At 37.6% G+C, this 20237-nt stretch overlaps 2 protein-coding genes across 2 annotated transcripts in view; both read right to left on the bottom strand.

The window, feature by feature from the left end:
* The window catches only part of LOC107584057 (myelin transcription factor 1-like), a 7502-nt gene extending 6642 nt beyond the window's left edge, over positions 1–860 (bottom strand). The window contains exons 1-3 of the mRNA XM_016270464.1: positions 819–860; positions 534–656; positions 359–427 (exon numbers count right to left, since the gene is read on the bottom strand). Coding sequence (XP_016125950.1) covers positions 359–427; positions 534–656; positions 819–860 — 234 coding nt within the window. The remainder of the gene's footprint in view (positions 1–358; positions 428–533; positions 657–818) is intronic.
* A 5442-nt stretch (positions 861–6302) lies between these two features.
* ntf3 (neurotrophin 3) lies at positions 6303–19717 on the bottom strand. The gene is made up of 2 exons (XM_016270463.1): positions 19577–19717; positions 6303–7246 (listed from the first exon to the last, which is right to left on the bottom strand). Exons 1-2 carry the CDS (start codon positions 19592–19594, stop codon positions 6479–6481), a joined length of 786 nt encoding a protein of 261 aa, XP_016125949.1. The 5' UTR covers positions 19595–19717; the 3' UTR covers positions 6303–6478.
* Positions 19718–20237: the final 520 nt, after the last annotated feature.

Here is a 20237-nt window from a genome sequence, read left to right as displayed (position 1 = left end):
GATATTTTCTGACATGTCAGTCAGATGGTTGATGGCCATAAAAAACCCTGAATAAAGTGGAATAGACTGCCAAAGTTCTATTTTTAAAATATTTTAAGCAGAAATTCTTGCATTAGTATGTTTACCTGCGTAACCTGGCCATGCAATACAGAGGTCACTGCATGAGCAGCCAAAGTTAGGAACAATGCAGACGTAATGCAATCAAGCACAATTAGCCTGACAATGTAAGTCTGATGAAGCAGGTCTGTCGTCCCTGGACAGACTCAAGCTGTGGGTGGTGGAGACAGATATAATTAGTGTTATCACTGCAGACCGCAGTGATAGCCCTGCGGCGACTTTTTGATGTTAGTCAACATACCTTCTGCTGCTCCTCTATCTCGTGTTGCTTTTCTCGTTCCAGCTGCTCGCGCTCCTGTCGATGCCGGATCTAGCGGAACAGAGAAAACAGCTGAGATGTGCAATGAAAATCGGTATGCATTAATAAACACAGACTTCTGGAGGTTTACGAGATGGAAAGTAGTAAACAAGTTTACCCTTTCTTCTTGCTTTTCCTGACGTTCGCTCTCCAGACATGTGCTCTCCTCCAGACTCTCATCCTGCTTCCCAAGACTGTTTAGGAAAGTGTAATCTTCCTCTTTACAAAGATCTCGCATGCACTGAGTGAATCGTAAGACAATGCACATGATGAGATCATAATTTAGCCTTTTTTAATGTTTCCAACTAAGTTTAGCAGTTTTGCTGAAGGTTTTAAATGAATCTGTCAATTATATCCTCATAGACAAAACATGCATGAAAAAATTGCAATAGAAACATAAAACCTTAGACATGGGGATTTGAGAAAACCTCTTTGCATGAGCCATCCTAAAAATAAATAAGCAGAAAAGTTACATTTTTCACAGTCAAACTGACTTTAAGTTCATTTTGTATCATGTGCACTCTAAAAAAGTTTGTCCTTTTTTTTTTTTACAACCATCAGCCCATTTTCACGGCATCTTAAACACAATTACTGCACAAATGTAAGCAGGAATGCTAGTTTATCTCCTTCTGTCTCCTGCTGTAGTATAACTGCATAATTTTGTGAAATTCAATTGGATGAGAATATCTCTGCTAGCTCACCTAGACTGAAAAGCTTCCAGTTTCTTTGTGCTATCCTTTCGTTTGCTCTCTGCGCTGGTAAACCTCATGCAAATGGTAATATACTCTGACGGCATACAAAAGACATCATAGTTATTTCTACACAGGGCTGCTAAAACAACCACACTGCTGCTAATAAAACCCACTGTCCCTTCACTTTTGATTAATTGAATTGTCCCATGTCAATATGTTTCCTTCACACTTCTGAAAGCGGTTTTGTTCCATACTGATTGACAATCAGCTACTCTGTCTCATGCCATAATGAAGAAACCATAAGACTGATCGAAGGTCAGTGTGAATGGACAGTGCAATCAACCTGCAGAAATACACAGAGGTCAGAGTTGTTTTTTGTGATGTCATTGGATCTTCTGGAATGTATATTGGGTTCAAAAGCTGTATTTGATAGAGATGTGTTTGACATAAAGTGGGTGGTGACACCACAGACAGGCACTTTAGCAGAAACCAGAGACGTGAGCAGCAAACCGAACCAGGAATGTATATGATAAAGGTGTCTGTTGTGGAGAGGTGTATAGGTTGCATATTTTAGCCAGAGGAAAGGTATTTGGATTGTTTTACTAGTTTTAACCACCATAGCCTTCAGAGGGGCTGTGGTTTAGGTGTGAAGGTCAAGGCTTGAAACCATCACTTTGACATCACTTTGAACTTTTAAAACCTGAAACATGAGTTTATTAATTTAAACACTCTTAAAAAAGTACTTGGATACTTGTACTTCAGTGCAATGTTATTTGTTGACTTTCACTGTGTGAACGAAAACAGTTCAAACATTCTACAAAATATCTTCTTTTGTGTTCTGCCAAAGACTGACAAGTTGCAGATTATTTCAATGCTGCCTCACATTAATAAACATGATAATAACATAAAATCTAAGTTTTAAGGTTGTAAAATTATATAACAAATAAAATTTTAACTCATTATTAAGCAATCAATTTAGTTCAAATTTTGTTCTCACCTTTAGAATTTAAACTATAAACATGTAGATACAGTTTTGAAAAAGACAAACATTATTGAATCTTCCTGATTTTGCAATATCCGCAATTAACATGATTAACTACACATTAAATTACTACACACTACACATTAAACATCCACTAAAAACCATCAGAACACCAGCTAATTAAAAGCCATTATTGTTTGAGCTCAGATGCGCCTTGCTTTTTTATCTAATGCACTAACATTCCCGCATTTTAAAAAAGTAAGCCTTGTACAAATGGTCAAATAAGGTCACTGTATCTGATAATCACAATTACTCTCACAATATTGACTCTGATATGGACATGTAAACAAACACTAGTATTCGTTAGCCTCATTTGCTTGTCCTTTCACCTCATTTAACTCTTTTTCTGCAGTGATTTTTCAAGATCACTCTGTCTCAAGCTTTGCTCTTAAGAACACACCGCAAGAGGATTATATGCTAATTAACCATTGCCCAGAGTTATTTTCTTCCTGTGGGCTCTGGCAAACTAATGTATTTATAGGTCACTGAAGGTTGTTTAGTCCTATGCGCCTTCCCATGGTTCCTTGGGTTCTGAAGAGACCATCAATGTTTGATTAGAAACACACACAGATCATCTCATGATTCGGGGCTGGGAAAGGTTCTTGGGTTCTTTTCCGGTAATCTGTGATTGAAATGTTTAACATACAAAGAGCGACATTTCACCCTACAGATGACAATATTCACGTAGATTCCCAAAAGGATGTAATCAGCAGGAAGATTAAAAAAACCTTTATTCAGACAAATCTCACACAGACTGCCCTTGCAGCGAAAAGAGGAGGATGTTGTAGGCCAGATAAACAGCGCTCCTTCAAGTATCAGCACGAGAAAGACATTTCGAGAAACATTGCCATTATGGGAAAAGTCTCTCTTTCAAAAAAAAAAAATACAAACAATGGGTTATAGGTACAGCCAAAACAAACTACTTCACTAAACAATGACCATCAAGCAAATGAGTCTTTCTCCTTTACTAAAATAGGGATTTCTCTTGCAATTTTCTCGATTTTTTGACATACCGGAGATAACTTTCATGTCTGAATATTATCCTTATATCTTAGTCCTTAAATAGAGTTTGGTGTGTTTTGGCACAGTTTTATTTCAGCATAAAAGAGTCCTTGTCCTTGGGTTTCAGCAATGGCCATTGGTCCATTATAAGGTCAGTTGTAGTGGTTTAAAGCAGCAAGAATCCTACACAGTATGCATGACACCAGCAGGGCTTTTCAACAGTGAATGTCATCCAAGAAGTCAAAATCATTTAGGAATCCTCATGTTCCAGTGTAATAATGTGTTAGAGGAAAGGCAATGCATTTGGACAACTGTGTGGGCCAATTCCCAACAGCATCCTTGGAAAACGGAGTTCCTGTGTTCAGCTTTTATCCTGTTTGTCTGCAGAGGGCCATACTGAAGCGGGACGTAATCAGAGATTGAAAAAGGTGTGTTGTATCCTTGGTGGTCTGCGGTTCTGTTTCGAATCTGAGTCGACACCCTGTTTCTCTGTTTCACAACCTCACATCCAATACAAGCACTGAATATCAGGTCACGAACAGAGTCGTCAGCCACAAAAAAAGTGAAAACTTTTGCTTGTTTAAAAGTGCCTTTATCCAGCAACCCATGAAGCATTAAAAAGCAATAAAGCAATTTTTATACTGATCTTTTTATAGCCACAATATAACACGATTTCATGCTAATAAAGCTTTATGTACGGACCTTGGAGGACGAAGTCTTGGCACTTCACTTGATGTAGTAATGGGTTTGGACCCCATCCTGGCTTATCCTGCAAGTTTTATATGCCGGTACAAAAGTAAATATGATATCTAGGTGGTATAATTTGGATTCTTGTGGACACTTGGACGGCTTGTCCAATCAAAGGTGACCTGGGTCATGCGTCACAAAGATAAGCCTGAACAAAAGCTGAGCCACAGCTGCCTGGCCTTTTAAAATGCTCTTAATTTATATTAAGAGCATTATTTTATTATAATAAAATAATTCTGTATTTATGTTATCTGTATGCACCAAGGGTCTGAGAGTAACGCAATTTCAATTCTCTGTGTGTATGTGCTGTGCATGTGGAAGAATTGACAATAAAGCAGACTTGACTTGACTTGACTTAAAATGACCGCAAATGCTGCCTATATGCTCGGATATGCTTTGCTGACAAACGTGTTGTCTTGGGTACATCATATTTAATGTGAAGGAGTACAAAATATGTTAATTTGTTGAAGAGGCTGACACATTTTGTGTAAGTCATTGCATATCGCAAATCTTACTGAAATCTCTTCACCTTAGTGTCTCATGACTAGCGACTGAGCAAGTCTCTTTATATAAATGTACAGCGGGAAAACACAGCAGGCCTTTTTTTAGCCGCAGCGCACCAGCGAAATGCTTATCTCCTAAGATGAGTCTGACAAGAGCGAAACCCTCTTAAGGGGGAGATTACGTGTTCAAATCCCAGCTCTGCACGTATGCACATCGTCTTAAGGCAGCTTTACCTCTGTGTAAGGCTACAGTGTCATTAGCGACGGCCCATTTTGTTTACATGCTGCTCTTATGCGTGCTGGCTTCGCTCTTTAAGGTGGTCAAGTTGCTACTGATCATGGCAGGTGATCGAAAAGAGACTAAAAGTGCAGTAAGCTTATTTCTGGTGGTTTCTGGTAGATTGGGTGGGGCTTCAGAAAAGGGCATGGCTAGTGGGAGGAGTCTTTGCTCCTCCAGTTGCTGAGGAGCTTCTTCGGGGCTACTGAGCTACACAATGGTGAGCAATAATTTCATCATTGGACGCTTCAAAGTTAATACTTGGTTGCTGTCGTTCTCACTTTATTGTTGGACTGCACTAAAGGCAATTTCTAAAATGATGTTAAACACTTTCAGAAGGCCATCTAGAATCAACATACTGCCCAGATTGTGGAACACTAAACCGTCACTTTTTGGTCCATATGTTCTGCTAGGATTGACTCTCTGCACAAGTCTGCATCTATAAACCACTAATAGGAGTGCTTAGAAAAATATATATTTCTTAGGTATTTCATGCAGTTTTGATACACATATACTGTATGTTTACACATTTCCATACAAAATACGACAACATCCCAACTGTGATTCATTTTCCCAGACATGAAGAGGATATACGGGCAGCCTGTCTCAGTAGAAAAACTGGTTTTCATGGACAATACTGAAGTTAATATGATATTGAGTGATCTGTGTTTTCCATTGCAACTGTTCCCAAGGTTCAGGTCTAATGGAGTGACGTGTCCTCTGACTCTGATACGTGAACAAGGCACAATTCAGCATGCAATGCTCCTGTAGCTAATGCCGAGTTCACACTGCATGATTTTAGCCCGATATTTCACTCGCCGACAGGTTTTGCGAAATCGCCGACAAATGCCCGAAATCGGAGTCAAATCAGTTGTCGTTCACGCGAGTGACAATCACGCAGTGGGAATTATCAAAGAGGCGATCTGAGGGAATCGCCAACGCGTCGCCGACGCCCGTGAAATATTTGGCATGCTAAATATCTGGAGCTGTCAGCGATTCACAATCACGCTGTCTGAAATTAGTTCTGATTGAAAAACACCGGCGATTACCTACAGCCAATGAGAGACCAAGATACAGGGCAGCGGAAATTCGGGGAGGAGTTATATGAAACGTAGTTTGCGGACCAGTGTTGCCAAACACCGCCAATTGTTTTTTATGTCAGCAGGTTGAAGCGACCCCAAAAATGTGATATTTAGGCCCTGGAATGTGAATTATACCAGGAGAATCCTGCCAAAAAAAATTTTGAGTAGAAATTGGGCGGATTTTGTAGCGAAAACCTGGCAACCCTGCACCACACAGAGCTGTCGGCGATTCTTCCTATTGTAAAGTCATGCAGTGTGTAACCTCCTGTCGTCGTTCCATCGTGCAGTGTGAACACAGCAACAACTGAATGCTACCCCAGATAGTCGTTCAGTGTGAAACCACCAGTGATGCGACGTCTTTGAAAATCGTGCAGTGTGAACTCGGCATTAGCGGCATTGCATGTTATCTTGAGTCTTTTTTTTTATGCTACCCCAGATAGTCGTTCAGTGTGAAACCAACAGTGATGCGAAGTCTTTGAAAATCGTGCAGTGTGAACTCGGCATTAGCGGCATTGCATGTTATCTTGAGTCTTTTTTTTTTAAAGATTTTTCTTTGCAAACAACTTAAATAAATAACAAGTATATTTATACATTATACATAGACATGTATAAACTATATGCATTCCATATAACTTAAATAATAATTTATATTTATATATTTACAGCCCCCCCCCCAGGGTACATAAAAAAGACAGTGGAGAAGTCGCTGCAGTGTTTTTCATGTCCTGCGGTGTTTGCGTGAGAGCGCGCAGACGCATGAGGTGTCTATTCGTATCCAGCGCCATCCCACCGACGATTCATCCTGAGTGAGAGCACGCACAAAAGTCTGCGAGGTTTTGCACTGCGAGTTCCAGTGCTTCTCGTCAATACCCCGACAGCTGCCCTTTTGGGACTTGGCGGTGTTGCATCTCGTCTCGTAAAAGTACTGCTTGATATTTGTGCGTCCTGCATTGACAGACCCCAAAATCTTGACCACTTGTCCCTTAATGTCCACAGCAGTGGTCCTGTCCGTCACCCACAGGCTGATGCTGTCACACACTGAAAACTCGCCCCTGTAGCTCTTGTGCTCAGTGTTTCGCTTCTGCCGCGTCTTGTTGGCGCCGCTGCCGTTCTGGTTGCTGACGAAGTCGTCCATGAGGTAAAGCGGTGGTGGTTGCAGAGGAGGTCGGTCGCTGAGAAGCACACGAGGCGAGTTGTAACGTTTGTGCTGACGCAGAAGCTCTGTCGAGATGTCCGTCACGGACTGGTCACTGATATTCTCCTTGTAGTCCGTCACTGCGGGTGGGTTTAAGGTGGAGGAAGGCAGCGCGTCATCCTGCTTCTGTCGGCTGCGGCTGATGTCGGCCTGCAGGAGCTTTATGATGAGAGTGTCGATGGGGTCCTGCGTGGGCCGCTGCTTGTCCATCGTAGAGGCTGAGATACCATAGAGGTACGCGAGGAACATCACGTACAGCAAGATGGACATCACTAGATTCACCTGTAAGATCTGTGGAGAAACAGAAGACAGTTTTATAAGCATGGTAGCAAACAAAAGCAATCAACTTTCGTTTTTTTTGGCCCTGTGACAGCACTGAATTCTCATGAAGCAGTGGCACTTCTCCAGCATATCTGCATGCCATCGAGGCACAAAGTTAATGGGTGTGCGGTAAAAGATGGCCTGCAGTGACATGCACATGAGCGTGTTTGTAGGGCCTCCCTTTTGGCACATTTATTTGAGCGGCTGGCACATCCATTTGGCACGGTGTACGTTCTGTTTCATGATGGAGCACAATGCCATGAAACAGAAACCACAAAGTGCAAAAGCAGAGTCTGCTAAATCATTGGAGCATCATTAGAGTACACCATATCGTGGTGGTATAAAAGGTTATTTAAACTGGATTCAAGAAAAAATAAAATCACTTATTCACCTGTGTAACTTTTATTTCTGTACTTACATTTTTTCCCATGCAATTATAATTAATAGGGACTAGAGCTTTTCAAGAACTACTTACATTTCAATTTGTTCTTCACACACTTAAAACATACAGCGTACAAGTCAACTTTTATAAGACTTTTATGATACTTTATAGTTCTTTTGGGTCCCCTTGAAGGATTAATTGTAAAAGCATGGGAAAAAAACTACCAGCACATTTCTTGATTTCTCCAGCAACGGTTAGTGAAAATGAAAATACAATGAAAAACACTTTTTTTCAAAGATGTATTAATCTTAACTAGCATCTTTCAGCATCTTCCAATCCATTATTAAAGTCTACCAATACATTATTAAAATAAAAATGTATCTGTTACTATTATGTAATAGACCTGAGCTAACATGAACAGATGTTTTTTATAATGTTAATAAAGATTAACAAATATTGTAACAAATGTAATGCTAATTGCACTGAAAAAAGGTAACCTAAAAATGGTCAAATCTAAATTAACAGCTTTTATTCAAGTCAAAAACAATATTTAATATCAGTGAATCCACTTAAATATATTAATTTATACCAACAAATGGGTTAAATAAGGTAGAAATAGCTCTTTAAGTTAACAAATACAGGATACCACTTTTTATAGTGTGTAAAGTGTACTATTTCATTTCTATTTTATGTCTCACAAAAAATTTCAATTTTCAATTTTGGGTAAACTACTGTATTCTTTTAACACAATATTGCCTTTTCAAAGTGCAAAAGCAGAGTCTGCTAAATCATTGGAGCATCATTAGAGTACACCATATCGTGGTGGTATAAAAGGTTATTTAAACTGGATTCAAGAAAAAATAAAATCACTTATTCACCTGTGTAACTTTTATTTCTGTACTTACATTTTTTCCCATGCAATTATAATTAATAGGGACTAGAGCTTTTCAAGAACTACTTACATTTCAATTTGTTCTTCACACACTTAAAACATACAGCGTACAAGTCAACTTTTATAAGACTTTTATGATACTTTATAGTTCTTTTGGGTCCCCTTGAAGGATTAATTGTAAAAGCATGGAAAAAAAACTACCAGCACATTTCTTGATTTCTCCAGTAATGGTTAGTGAAAATGAAAATACAATGAAAAACACTTTTTTTTCAAAGATGTATTAATCTTAACTAGCATCTTTCAGCATCTTCCAATCCATTATTAAAGTCTACCAATACATTATTAAAATAAAAATGTATCTGTTACTATTATGTAATAGACCTGAGCTAACATGAACAGATGTTTTTTATAATGTTAATAAAGATTAACAAATATTGTAACAAATGTAATGCTAATTGCACTGAAAAAAGGTAACCTAAAAATGGTCAAATCTAAATTAACAGCTTTTATTCAAGTCAAAAACAATATTTAATATCAGTGAATCCACCTAAATATATTAATTTATACCAACAAATGGGTTAAATAAGGTAGAAATAGCTCTTTAAGTTAACAAATACAGGATACCACTTTTTATAGTGTGTAAAGTGTACTATTTCATTTCTATTTTATGTCTCACAAAAAAATTCAATTTTCAATTTTGGGTAAACTACTGTATTCTTTTAACACAATATTGCCTTTTCCCACATTTTCTGCCTGAGCAGTTGCTGAGTTCACAACAACCACATTACTGAAGTTGTGACTGAATAATTGTACTAAATATATAATCTGTTGTAAAGAATTTTGCAAGGGAATCAGCTTAATTCCAACGTGTACTAATAAGCTAAATTTGATAAACCAAATCCAATTTACATTGGCAGGGCATTTAGCAAGACACAAAGGGATCAAATTTGCACTAAATTCAAGAATCAAAATAAGGCCAAAAATGCAAAATCCCTGCAATTAAACTGTTTTCATGCATGTTTGTTCAAAATAAAATACACTTTTTTTAACCATAACAGCCTCTTAAAATGTAAACAGGTCTGTGACAGAGTTTTTTTGGGGGGTTGTATCAACCCTCTGGTGTTTTTCTGTCATTTTTTTTCTCTGGTCATTCTTGACCAAAATAAATGTATGGTTTTTAAATTTTTTTGAATTTGTTTACTGTATCTTAATGGTACAAAACGTTTTGACGTTTGCTATGTGAACACACAAACACACACACACACACACACACAAACAAAATGGACATGATGTGAAAAGCTGGTCCTGAAAAAATATTTACATGGTCAAAATTGACTGCATTGAATGGCAAAGCAGAATGAACTGTAAGTGTATTTCATCTTGTGGAAACGTTTGGTACTGTGCCCTAAAAAAATCTTACTGATTTTATTTTTTGCGTGACTATCCCAGAGATCCTGTGAGAATGTATGTGTATTGATTACGATTTTGTTGTAATGTTTATATGCATTTGCAGTGAACTACTTCAAATTGTGCAACATTCCCATGTGCACTTTAATTGAGAACAGAAAACATCAATTAGAAATGCTTCGTCTTTGTCGACACAATTTGCGTCTCATACCCCATAAATGCATAGCCTCTAGCGGAAAAATGTACAAAAGTGCAAGATACTGGAATGAACGTCAATTACTCTCACCATTTGGGCTCATTCAGGTGAACACGGGGTGGAAATTTACTTGGAGCTCCAGACCAGGGTTGAACAGATAATCTTTTTCATCCTCTTAAGTGCGATCAAATGCTTGGCTATGTTTGTATACATCCAGTAAGCTTTTAAAATGGTTCTTCTACATTAAGCTGCAAAAATTGCCTATAATGAGCAACTTGGACACATTAAAGTCAACTTGCTTCCCTTGAAGCATAATTTATAACACAACAAATGATGTGAGAGAAGCACATGCACTTGAATCTGTTTCGACCATGTTTGAATAGATAATCTTTCGCATCCTCTTAACTGCTCTCAAATACTTAGCTGTGTTTCTTCATGTGCTGCAAACATTGTCGGAGACCTTCTAGGAAGCACGGCTAATGCGATCCCTCACTAAACTAACAAGTGTTTAAGGTCTGATCCATGCAGAGGGCCTTTCCGAAAGCTTTCCTCTCAAAAGCGTTTAAAATCTCTAAGACCCTAACATATTTCTTTATGTGCCTTGCTCTGTCATGTTGCATAAATACAGGAAGTTCACGTCTCACAGGAGCACAGATGTGCATTCATGTCTCTTCCTGGATGAACAGCAGCTTAAACGTTTGTCTTCAGGAAGGTGCCAAAAGGAGGTTTGGTAGGGGGAGATTCTTCTAACATCACAAATGATTGCAGCTCAGCCTGAGACACTGACCCAAGTGCTTCACCATTTCTATGTAAAAAGTTGCAGTATGCTAATGCTAATATGGAATTTCTCACACTTTCATTCAGTGTAAATCTTCATGCTAGCTGTAAATGAGCATTTGGCTTTAGTTCACTACAAATTTTAACATAAATATGCTGGGGGGTTCCCTAGTGAAACAAAAAGGAGACATTTGAAGAATCTTGATGCAGCTGTTTACAGCATGCAATGATGGCTCCAAAAAACACAAAAAAGCACCTGAGAACTAGACCTTACGTCTTGTACATTATCTGAAGTCATACAATAGCTATGTGTGAGGAACTAACGAAAATTAAAGCTGTTTAAAAAATTGCACCAGTACAAATTTGTGCTGGCGAGAAGGAGAATAGAGGAGCTGCAGCAGATAGAAAGGTTTTGAAAGAATTTTGTGAAATATTCCTCATATGAAGATGACTTCAGAAGACTCTTGGACTATTTTTATGGTGCTTTATATAAACTGTTGTGTGCAAGGATTCAGGATTTCCGTGCAATATAAAATAAGGCTATTGAGTTTGCTATATGAGTTTTCAATGACATTTTTAAAAAGAGAGCAAAAAGCATTTCCTGACAGCACTTTCACATAGTAACATTACTATTTTGTTGCATAATGATATACATATGTTCTATTAATGTCAAACTAAGTGTAATTCTATTTTTTCAAGACAATTAAGTAAAATGTCAACATATTTAAGGCTGTTTTCTAAGCCATTTTGTTGGATATGATTAATGTACAATAACAGACATTATATGATTTTCTGATAAAATAATTTATTAATAATAGTAATTTAGTAATAATATTGTTACAGAGTTCCAAAGGATATTTAAAGGGGGTTACAACATTGTTCATTATAAACAATAGAAATAACAAAGCAAAAGCCAAACTCACTAAAGTGCCCAAACTCACAGTGGGCCGCAATGAATCCCTAAATACAATTAAACTGGAGAAAAACTAATGAATTGACACTCCTCAATGCACTTTATGCTGAAAACATAATGTAGGCTAAGCTATTACATTTTTGTATTTGGTAACATTCTTGGTTAAAAACGCTGTGTGCTACAGGCCCACCAGCGGGATAAACCACTCCCAACACAAACTCTTATGTCTGACCCAAATTGAGCATGACATGAAAGTAGTGGATGATTTTAAGTGGTGAATGTTTTTGACCATTTCCCTTGGTGGCAGTTCCACTCAGAACCTCTCAGCCAAACCACACCAGACTGTTTTAAGCGCCTGGAATGACACTCTAAGTTCATGTGCTTGTCCTAGTCAGCTGATAGGGCAGTTAATGGACTCTAGGTTGCTTTCTTAGGAATGCCCAAATTTGTTGACGGCCTAATCCATTTAAACTAGGTCGGAGAAGAGAAAAGCTGTCTGCGTACTTTGAACAATTATGAAAAGTCCAGGACAAGATAAGACTTTTCATGTGGCATCAAGATCGAAACACAAATCGTGATGATTAGCTGGTGGCCGCGTACAGTACAAGCTCAACCATTCAGCCGTTTTCCATGTGTGCAGTTGTGCAGTGCTGATAACTATGTTTGCACAATGAACAGCACGTCGACATGACTTTGGGCTAAATAAAAATTATGCAACACATTCAGCAAGGTTATCACATTGTATGCCAGGTTTGGACAGATTCAAAATTTGCTCTAGGAGTGGACTGATCTTCAGCGAATCAGAGGGATATTGTTTTTAAATCACCCTGGGTCCTTTTTACTCTAGCGCTGCTCCTCATCAGCCAAAATAGATGCAGTGACGGCGATAGATAACAGCCCAACAACCTCCTTGGCTAAATGCTAAACAAGCAAGCATTGTTTAGGAGCTCACAAGTCCATCGCCTCAGAAGTAAATTACCTCAGAAACTACATCAAGAAATTCCTTTTCACTTACACACAAGTGACTCTAAGAAAAACGGTCCACCGTAATCAGTTTGATCTCAGCAAAAAGGAATTACTTTTTATATAACCTGAGTCTTGTGACCTTACGAGCTATGGGCCTACTGGTAGCTGCTTCACTTTTCACTGTAAAACAAAGGTCCTGGCTATCAACCCAATATTTTATAATGACATAATATTAAACTGCATAAAACAGCACGCTCAGTGAACTTTTATGTCAGGACACGGGAGCATTAGGCATCAAAATCTGGTCCTTGATCTCCTTTAACTGGTTTAGACCACTCGATGCACAGCTCTGCACTTGCCTCGGGATTAATCCTTATAAACACTTGTGGTTTCCTTCATTTTAGAAACGGCAACCAAAAGGTCACTAGAAGTCTGAATAAAAATGAATTTTGTTACTTTGACTTTGCACAGCATACATGTTCTCCCAACAGCAAACCTTTCCGTCAAACAGCTGTGATATATAATGAATAACAATCAATTGCATGCATATTTCTGTCTTGTTTTCGATTACACTTGAAGTTCAAACCTACAGAATAGCATGTTCATGTATGACAGGTGTTAATCTCTCACAGCACTGTGTCAGTGGCCTCGACATTGGGGCTTCTTCACCACCTACGCACATCATCTAAGACTGGCCAAGGAGGCTTACAACTCCCTGAGCTTTTAACTCCTAGAGGATTGGCCTGAGATTAGCAACTGCCTTCACACCAACCAATGCACCATTTAACACACCGTTCAGTCCGGCACGCTTAGATAACACAGATATTGGAGTTGCACCGTCAACATGAACTGGACAGTTTTAGCATTCATTGACTAATCCACTCAATGGCCAGTTTGCATTGACATATTGACATATTTACAGCAAATATATGTTTCTTTTCAGCCGAATCGATTTAGACAGCTAAATATATGATTATACAGTGTTGGGAGTAATGCGTTATAAGTAATTTGACATATGTAATAAGATTACTTTTTTCAAGTAACTAGTAAGTAACACATTACTTCTCAATTTACAACAAAATATCTAATACGCTTTCAAATAGATATCGCAAGTTACTTTGTTTTTCATTTATTGATTGAGACCACTTCTTTCCTTGTTGAGAGAAATCTTAAGGTGCAGAGGCATTGTCTGTGTAACTTTCTTTAGGGAGTAATGCAATATTGTAATGCATTACTTTTAAAAGTAACTTTCCCCAACACTGATCAAACATACGGTAAATTGAAAATCCACAACCAGTTTCCCATTCTTAGGGTTATTTTCTGTCAGACTGAGTTTGTAAGAGGAGGAGTGCCATATGTCCAACTACAGAACAACAAGACGATCAATCGAGCTAACAGATACTGTACTGATACACTTTGTATACTTCAGTCACATGGAGTTAGGTTTTAGCTTTGTAAAGATACTGAATCAAAGAGTTTTCCATTCAAGCGCACTATGAACTGTTTAGCTATTGTTTGAGATATCGAAACATGTGCATACATGTCACCGGAGAAATAAAATTAGTACAATGAGAGGGAGAATAAAATATAAAAAAGGTAAAAGCACTTAAAAGTGGCTGTTCTTAATGCACACAACTGTCTGTTAGCAATGCACTGGCACATTGAAAGCATCATGCAAAATGGCATGTTATCTTATGGTATCTATCAACTGGACATGACACTATGACCGTACATATTTCTTGTGTGTTTCAGAAGAGCTACCCAAGTTGATGGACTCAGGATGGCTTGGGAGGCAGCATGTCAGCGGAAGAAATCCACCCAGGATTTTCAAAGAAGAGCGTCTAAACCCTAATGCTGTCCAACTGCCTCCAGATGTTCCCCTAAAAGAGCACAAAAATAGACCCCCCCCCCGTCTGGACACTCTCCATCCCTGACCAGCACCCTGCACTTCCATCTGGATTAATCTCGGCTTGGTTCTGAATGGTTTTGAGATGTAAGACGTGACCTGCAGTGTTTGAAAACCCATCAAGTGGTGGCATTCATTACAATCAAGCAAACATATGCAGATGCAGGCTAACTTCGCATATTAAGTTCAGAAGACAAACATTTAAGGTGTTATGATTTATTGGTGGGTTTTCGTCGAAGGTTTTCAGACTTTCAATATCGAAACCTAAACAAGCTGTGTAAACTATCAGCTCAACGTACATACACGTGAGCATTAGTTTACTCTAGTTCACATGCAGTGGTTTTATGAAGCAGGCTAGCTTAGCATGTTATGTTTTCAGTGCCTCGTGACGGGAGTTGTTCGCTAAGCGATCAGTGTAGGGGACGCATTGCAGCTGTTTGGCAGCTTGTGTCAACGCCTCCCTTCAGCACACTTCATTCAGTAGGCATGTGTTTTTGGTAAGTTCTGATTATCGGCCAACACACTGAATGGTATATGACAAGTGTAAGTTAATATGACAAAACTGAAGTTTTGGCAGCCAATGCCTTCATTTTTGGCACTATTAGAGCGATTATAACACCAGTAAAGGGGTAAATTCCTTAAGATTTAAGACTTTTATAGTTTTAGTTATCATCTTGGTCTCACAAGCAGCATCCCAGGTAAAAGATTTAGGTTATAAAAACATTGTGGGAACATTGTTCTGAAATGGTTGTAAAGTAAAGTATCTAAATATTCTAAGAACGTTAAAATGTCCAGCTTTCTTGCCAGAATTAGAACATTATTTAAAGGTTCCTAAAATATTTCTCACAGCGTTCTACTAACTTTATTTTCGCCAAAAATATAACATTATTTGAATGTTTATTTTTAATATTCTAAGAGTGTTAAAATGTTTTCTTGTCATGATTAGAACATTATTTAAAGGTTCCGAAAACCTTACCGAAAATGTTATTTGAATGTTATATTTAATGTTCTTGCATGTTTTCTCTCAACATTTTGAGAAGCTTCATCAAGTATAAATAACATTATAAGGACATCCCTGAGAATGTTGTTCTAAGAATGTTTTCACTCAACGTTAGAGCATATATCAGATATTTAAAAAGGTATAAGAATGCTCTATAACTTTTTGTTCTAACATTTACATTTTTTTAGTAAAAGTTCCCTGAAGAACGTTCCCTGCTAGGATTTAACAGAAAAATAATAGTCAATATTTTGTTCAAACAAATGGCCTTCCATAGCATTACAACTTCTAAGTTTTGATTATCAGCCAATGCACTGAATGGTATATTCTATGACAAGTCTAAATTAATAGGACAAAAGCGAAAAATGTGCATATCAAATTTTGACTGCCAATGCTTTCCTGTTTTGGCACTATTTATTTCTTTAAGTTTTTATTACATAATTTTCTTCCAACAAATGGCCTTCCATAGCATCAAAACTAGTGATATTTCTGGTGTCTGCCGAATTTAATGCAATTAAAAGTACAAAACAGTCAGGTGTCCTCATTAAAGCATGGTGCTATAAAAAAGATTTTAGACTATTAGTGTGAAGTCTGGGAGTCATTAGCGATTCGCCTAACTTTTATAGAAAAATAAACACAGAACAAGCTCTCTGTTTGACATGGCACTGCCAAACACAACCGTTAGTGTAATTAACACATCTTGGACTTCGTAACATGATCATGTTGGTCGTTTCAATGTAATGTGATAGATGGGTGTTTGGCAGCTGACAGCAACACTTTGTCAAGGATACAAACTACAAAAGATGCAGTTACTTCCCACTCAGAAGGGTTGATATTTCTACCATGGCTTCATGCATATCAACTCATGGCACTTCCAGAACAAATGTTAGACGCCTTTTGGAGAAACTAAAGTATTCTGGGTATGCTCAAGCACACTTAAGACGAGACAAAAAGGGTTTTCAATCAAGTCCAAATTTATTTTTAAGAAAAATGGCTCTTATTTTGTTCCAATTTTAAATTTGATTAAATCAAGTATAGTTTTCATGGTAAAAAATAAATAAATAAATAAAAATAAAAACACACACACACACACACACACACATACACATACACAAATTAGCTCCTGACTACAATATCCATAATATGAGTGTGTTTTAAAATGATGACTGTTAAGACAGCAACCACAGCATATCAACCACAATCTTCCCAGCTAACAGAGAGCATTCTCAAAACATCCTGGCAAGGTTCTCTCGAAGTTATGATCAAACATTCTTCCAGCATCGTTAATAGAATGTTTGTTAAAAGTTATCTAGTCTTTAATAATATTCTAAAAATGAATGTTCAGATATAGAGAATGTTCGAACATTCAAAAGTAACATTCTGATAATGCTTGCAAAATTATAAAATGGAATGTTTGTATAACCAAGAAAAAATGCATTTAAAAAAAATTTATGTTTTGAACGTTCAGAGAACATTCAGGAAAAAATGATTTTTTCTCAATTGTTCCTAAAATATATTTTTGTTAACTGGGTTGGCATGCGCTGAACATTTCTGGCACAAATTACTAATTACTTTATTGGAGATAGTATTGTTTCATTTCATGATTTATCTGAAGCAATATCTCTCTTTGGTATAAAGATGGATGCTCTGCTTAGGATTCTCACTATTAGCAAAACTATAGCCACATATGGAAATGCACAGTCAAATTCTGGTATAGCATTTGCTCTTCTAGCCACTTAGTAAACTGGAACAGTGCAAGTAAAAGCACAAGTATGAAAGTATTAGAATACCCAGCATGCCATGCTTCTGTGTACCATGTCACACAGTGTCAATGCTGCGCTGATAAGGTAAACGTGACAGAAAATAATGGAAACACGTTTACAAATTCTGCGCTGTTAAGCTGTGCAGTATTGTTGCGCTATCATTAGCTATCATTAATAGTTACTAAGAAAATGAAGAGTTACTAAGAAGTGCTTCATTTCTTTGAACCTGGCCTTGATAAATGATGTATTCCGGCCTGGCTGCCATCTGTCATTTTGATGATGGGTTTGTCAGTGAAGCGTACTGACAGCTTAGACTTTTGTAACCTGTTAGCGAAGCATACTTTTTGAAATATGATAACAGCCGAGACACGTTTATCAAGATGAAAAATATAATTTCATGCTCTATCTATCTGCATGATTTGGCATAAATAAAGTATTCTATAATGAGACGATCCATATATGGTCACCATTGTGAATTTCCCACAGTTTAAACATGGTGACCAAAAAAAGAGACTGAGATAGTTTTTGGCTATGAGTGACCCATGAGAAAGTTGATGAGATCCCCTGATGGCCAGCCAACATTTTTTGCTGTTTCCATTTTGAAGTGGCAGATAGTTGCCCAGAAAAATAAGGATGCACTGCAACTGGCCGAACATTTACCACTACAGTTTTCAGAGCCATGCAGATGAACTCAAACTACTGTAAAGCCTGGAAGTGTTTCAAAGCCGAAATAATTGAGAAAATCACATAAGTGAATTGGTTATCATGGTAGCTAGTGGACTAAAACACCTATTGTGTACAAGGTGTGCAATGTCACCAGGCCTGGTTAAACCAGTATTCTGAAAATAGATACAATTGCAAATTTAGAACATTTAATTTAGATTTTCTTTTTTCTTTTTTTTAAATATGATTTGTCGTGTATTTATTCACATACACTTACTACTTCAGTTTTCACTCAGAATAAATACATACTTTTCTTTACAAGTCATCAAAATAGTAGGAAATTCTGATTTTGTGTGATTTATTAATCTCTATAATGACTTCAGATTAGAGAAAAGTCCTCAAAGTCCTCAATCAGGTTCCATATTTCTTTTGACACATGTTCACCAGTAAATCTAAATGATTTGCATTAACCCTTTAGCCACCCCATCAGTGGATGCCTCGTGTCAAATCCTTTATTTGACAGATGCTTGTTTCAGGAGCATGTCTGCACAAGATTTCCCCCGACACACACAACAGGGAAACATAAGCAGAAACACACAGAGACAGGGCTATCAAAACACAAGTGGGGAAAAAAATATGCATGCAACTTCCAGTTGATGAACAGGAAGAGCACTAACTTTAACCCACTGGAAAAACTTCAAGGGCTTCCACAGCACTGGCATCTCCAGCACAGATTTATGTGGATTATCTGTTTTAGGGATTGTCTGCCAATCTCAGTCAGCTCTTGGAGGAAGGACCCAAGAGCAAAGTGTTTAGACAGCATCTAAGTATATTTTATAGTCTTGCATTTAAGTTTTTATGTTGTCTTATCAGTTAAAGTCGAGCAACTTTTCAAATTACTGCATTTCAGCCTTTTATATTCTCAAAAATATTTCTATATTTGGAGAGATGTAAAGTTAAGCTTGCATTTACAGTTACATGTAGGCTAGTTATAGACAGATCTAGACACCTTAATTTATAGTTAGAAGACCTCGCAAATAATAATAAAAAAGAGTTGTCTCGGCAATCTGTTGTTTTGTGCATAAAGAGAAGAGCACTTTGAAAGGTAAGGAGAGAATTTGCCCGTACTGGTTTTCAGTTCAGCCCGAGGCTCTGAGCAGTTACATTCTTCCCAAATGCACATATGCGCAGAAAGTTCCTCAGACACGTTAACGCTAATGTTATGGAGCAATAATGCAAATTACGCAGTTGTTTCTGCCACAAAATGTGTTGTTTTACGAGCAAATATTCGCTGTGTGATTTTTTTCAATGGTTTAATCGCACAGAAGCTGTCCTGGAGAACAAGAGCAAATGCGTCCCCGTGCCAAGAGCCCTCCAGATTGCCATCGAACGATCCATGGTAGCAGTTCGAACAAACAAACTTTCTAAAGATACATACCGTAATAAAGGTAACCATAGCATCGGTGAGGAAATATTCAGCAGTTCCGACATGAAGGTGATGAGTTTATAACGAATCCTTTTTGAAAGTTTCCAGATAGAAAGCGCGCGGTGCGTGATGAGACTCTTACTGGCGAGTACAGCGCGCAGATCTCTCTCGCTCTCTCTCTCTCTTTCTCTCTTTACCGCAACAAGCATAATCTTCTACTCTCCTGTGCACATCCAGCACAGATGGCTTTTATAGGGTTGCTGTGCTTAGTCCAAAGTGATGCCGTGCTCCTTAGTTAGTCATGCATTTGTAAGTCTAATAAGTTTAATAACAACATTAACACGCATTTTACTGTACATTAACTAATGACCGTTTCAGCATTAAATGTAAACGCATGTAAATTCAAAATTGATTTGAATTATATTAATATCAATTTTACTTTATCTACATTCTTAAAAATGAAATGTTCCAAAAGATGCTTTTCGCAGTGATGCCATAGAAACATTTTGGCTTCCCCAAAGAACCTTTCTGTTTTCTTAGTGTTTCTTATTCATCTACAGATCCCTTTTCCACTATAAAGACCCTTGAAAGGTTCCATGGATGTTAAAGGTTTTTCATGGAACCATAGATTCCAATAAATAACCTTTATTTTTAAGAGTGTACTGTTCTACAT

Source organism: Sinocyclocheilus grahami, unplaced genomic scaffold (assembly GCF_001515645.1).
Source record: "Sinocyclocheilus grahami isolate Dianchi unplaced genomic scaffold, SAMN03320097.WGS_v1.1 scaffold56.1, whole genome shotgun sequence".
NCBI classification, from domain to species: domain Eukaryota; kingdom Metazoa; phylum Chordata; class Actinopteri; order Cypriniformes; family Cyprinidae; genus Sinocyclocheilus; species Sinocyclocheilus grahami.
This window is presented reverse-complemented; position numbering and strand designations above follow the sequence as displayed.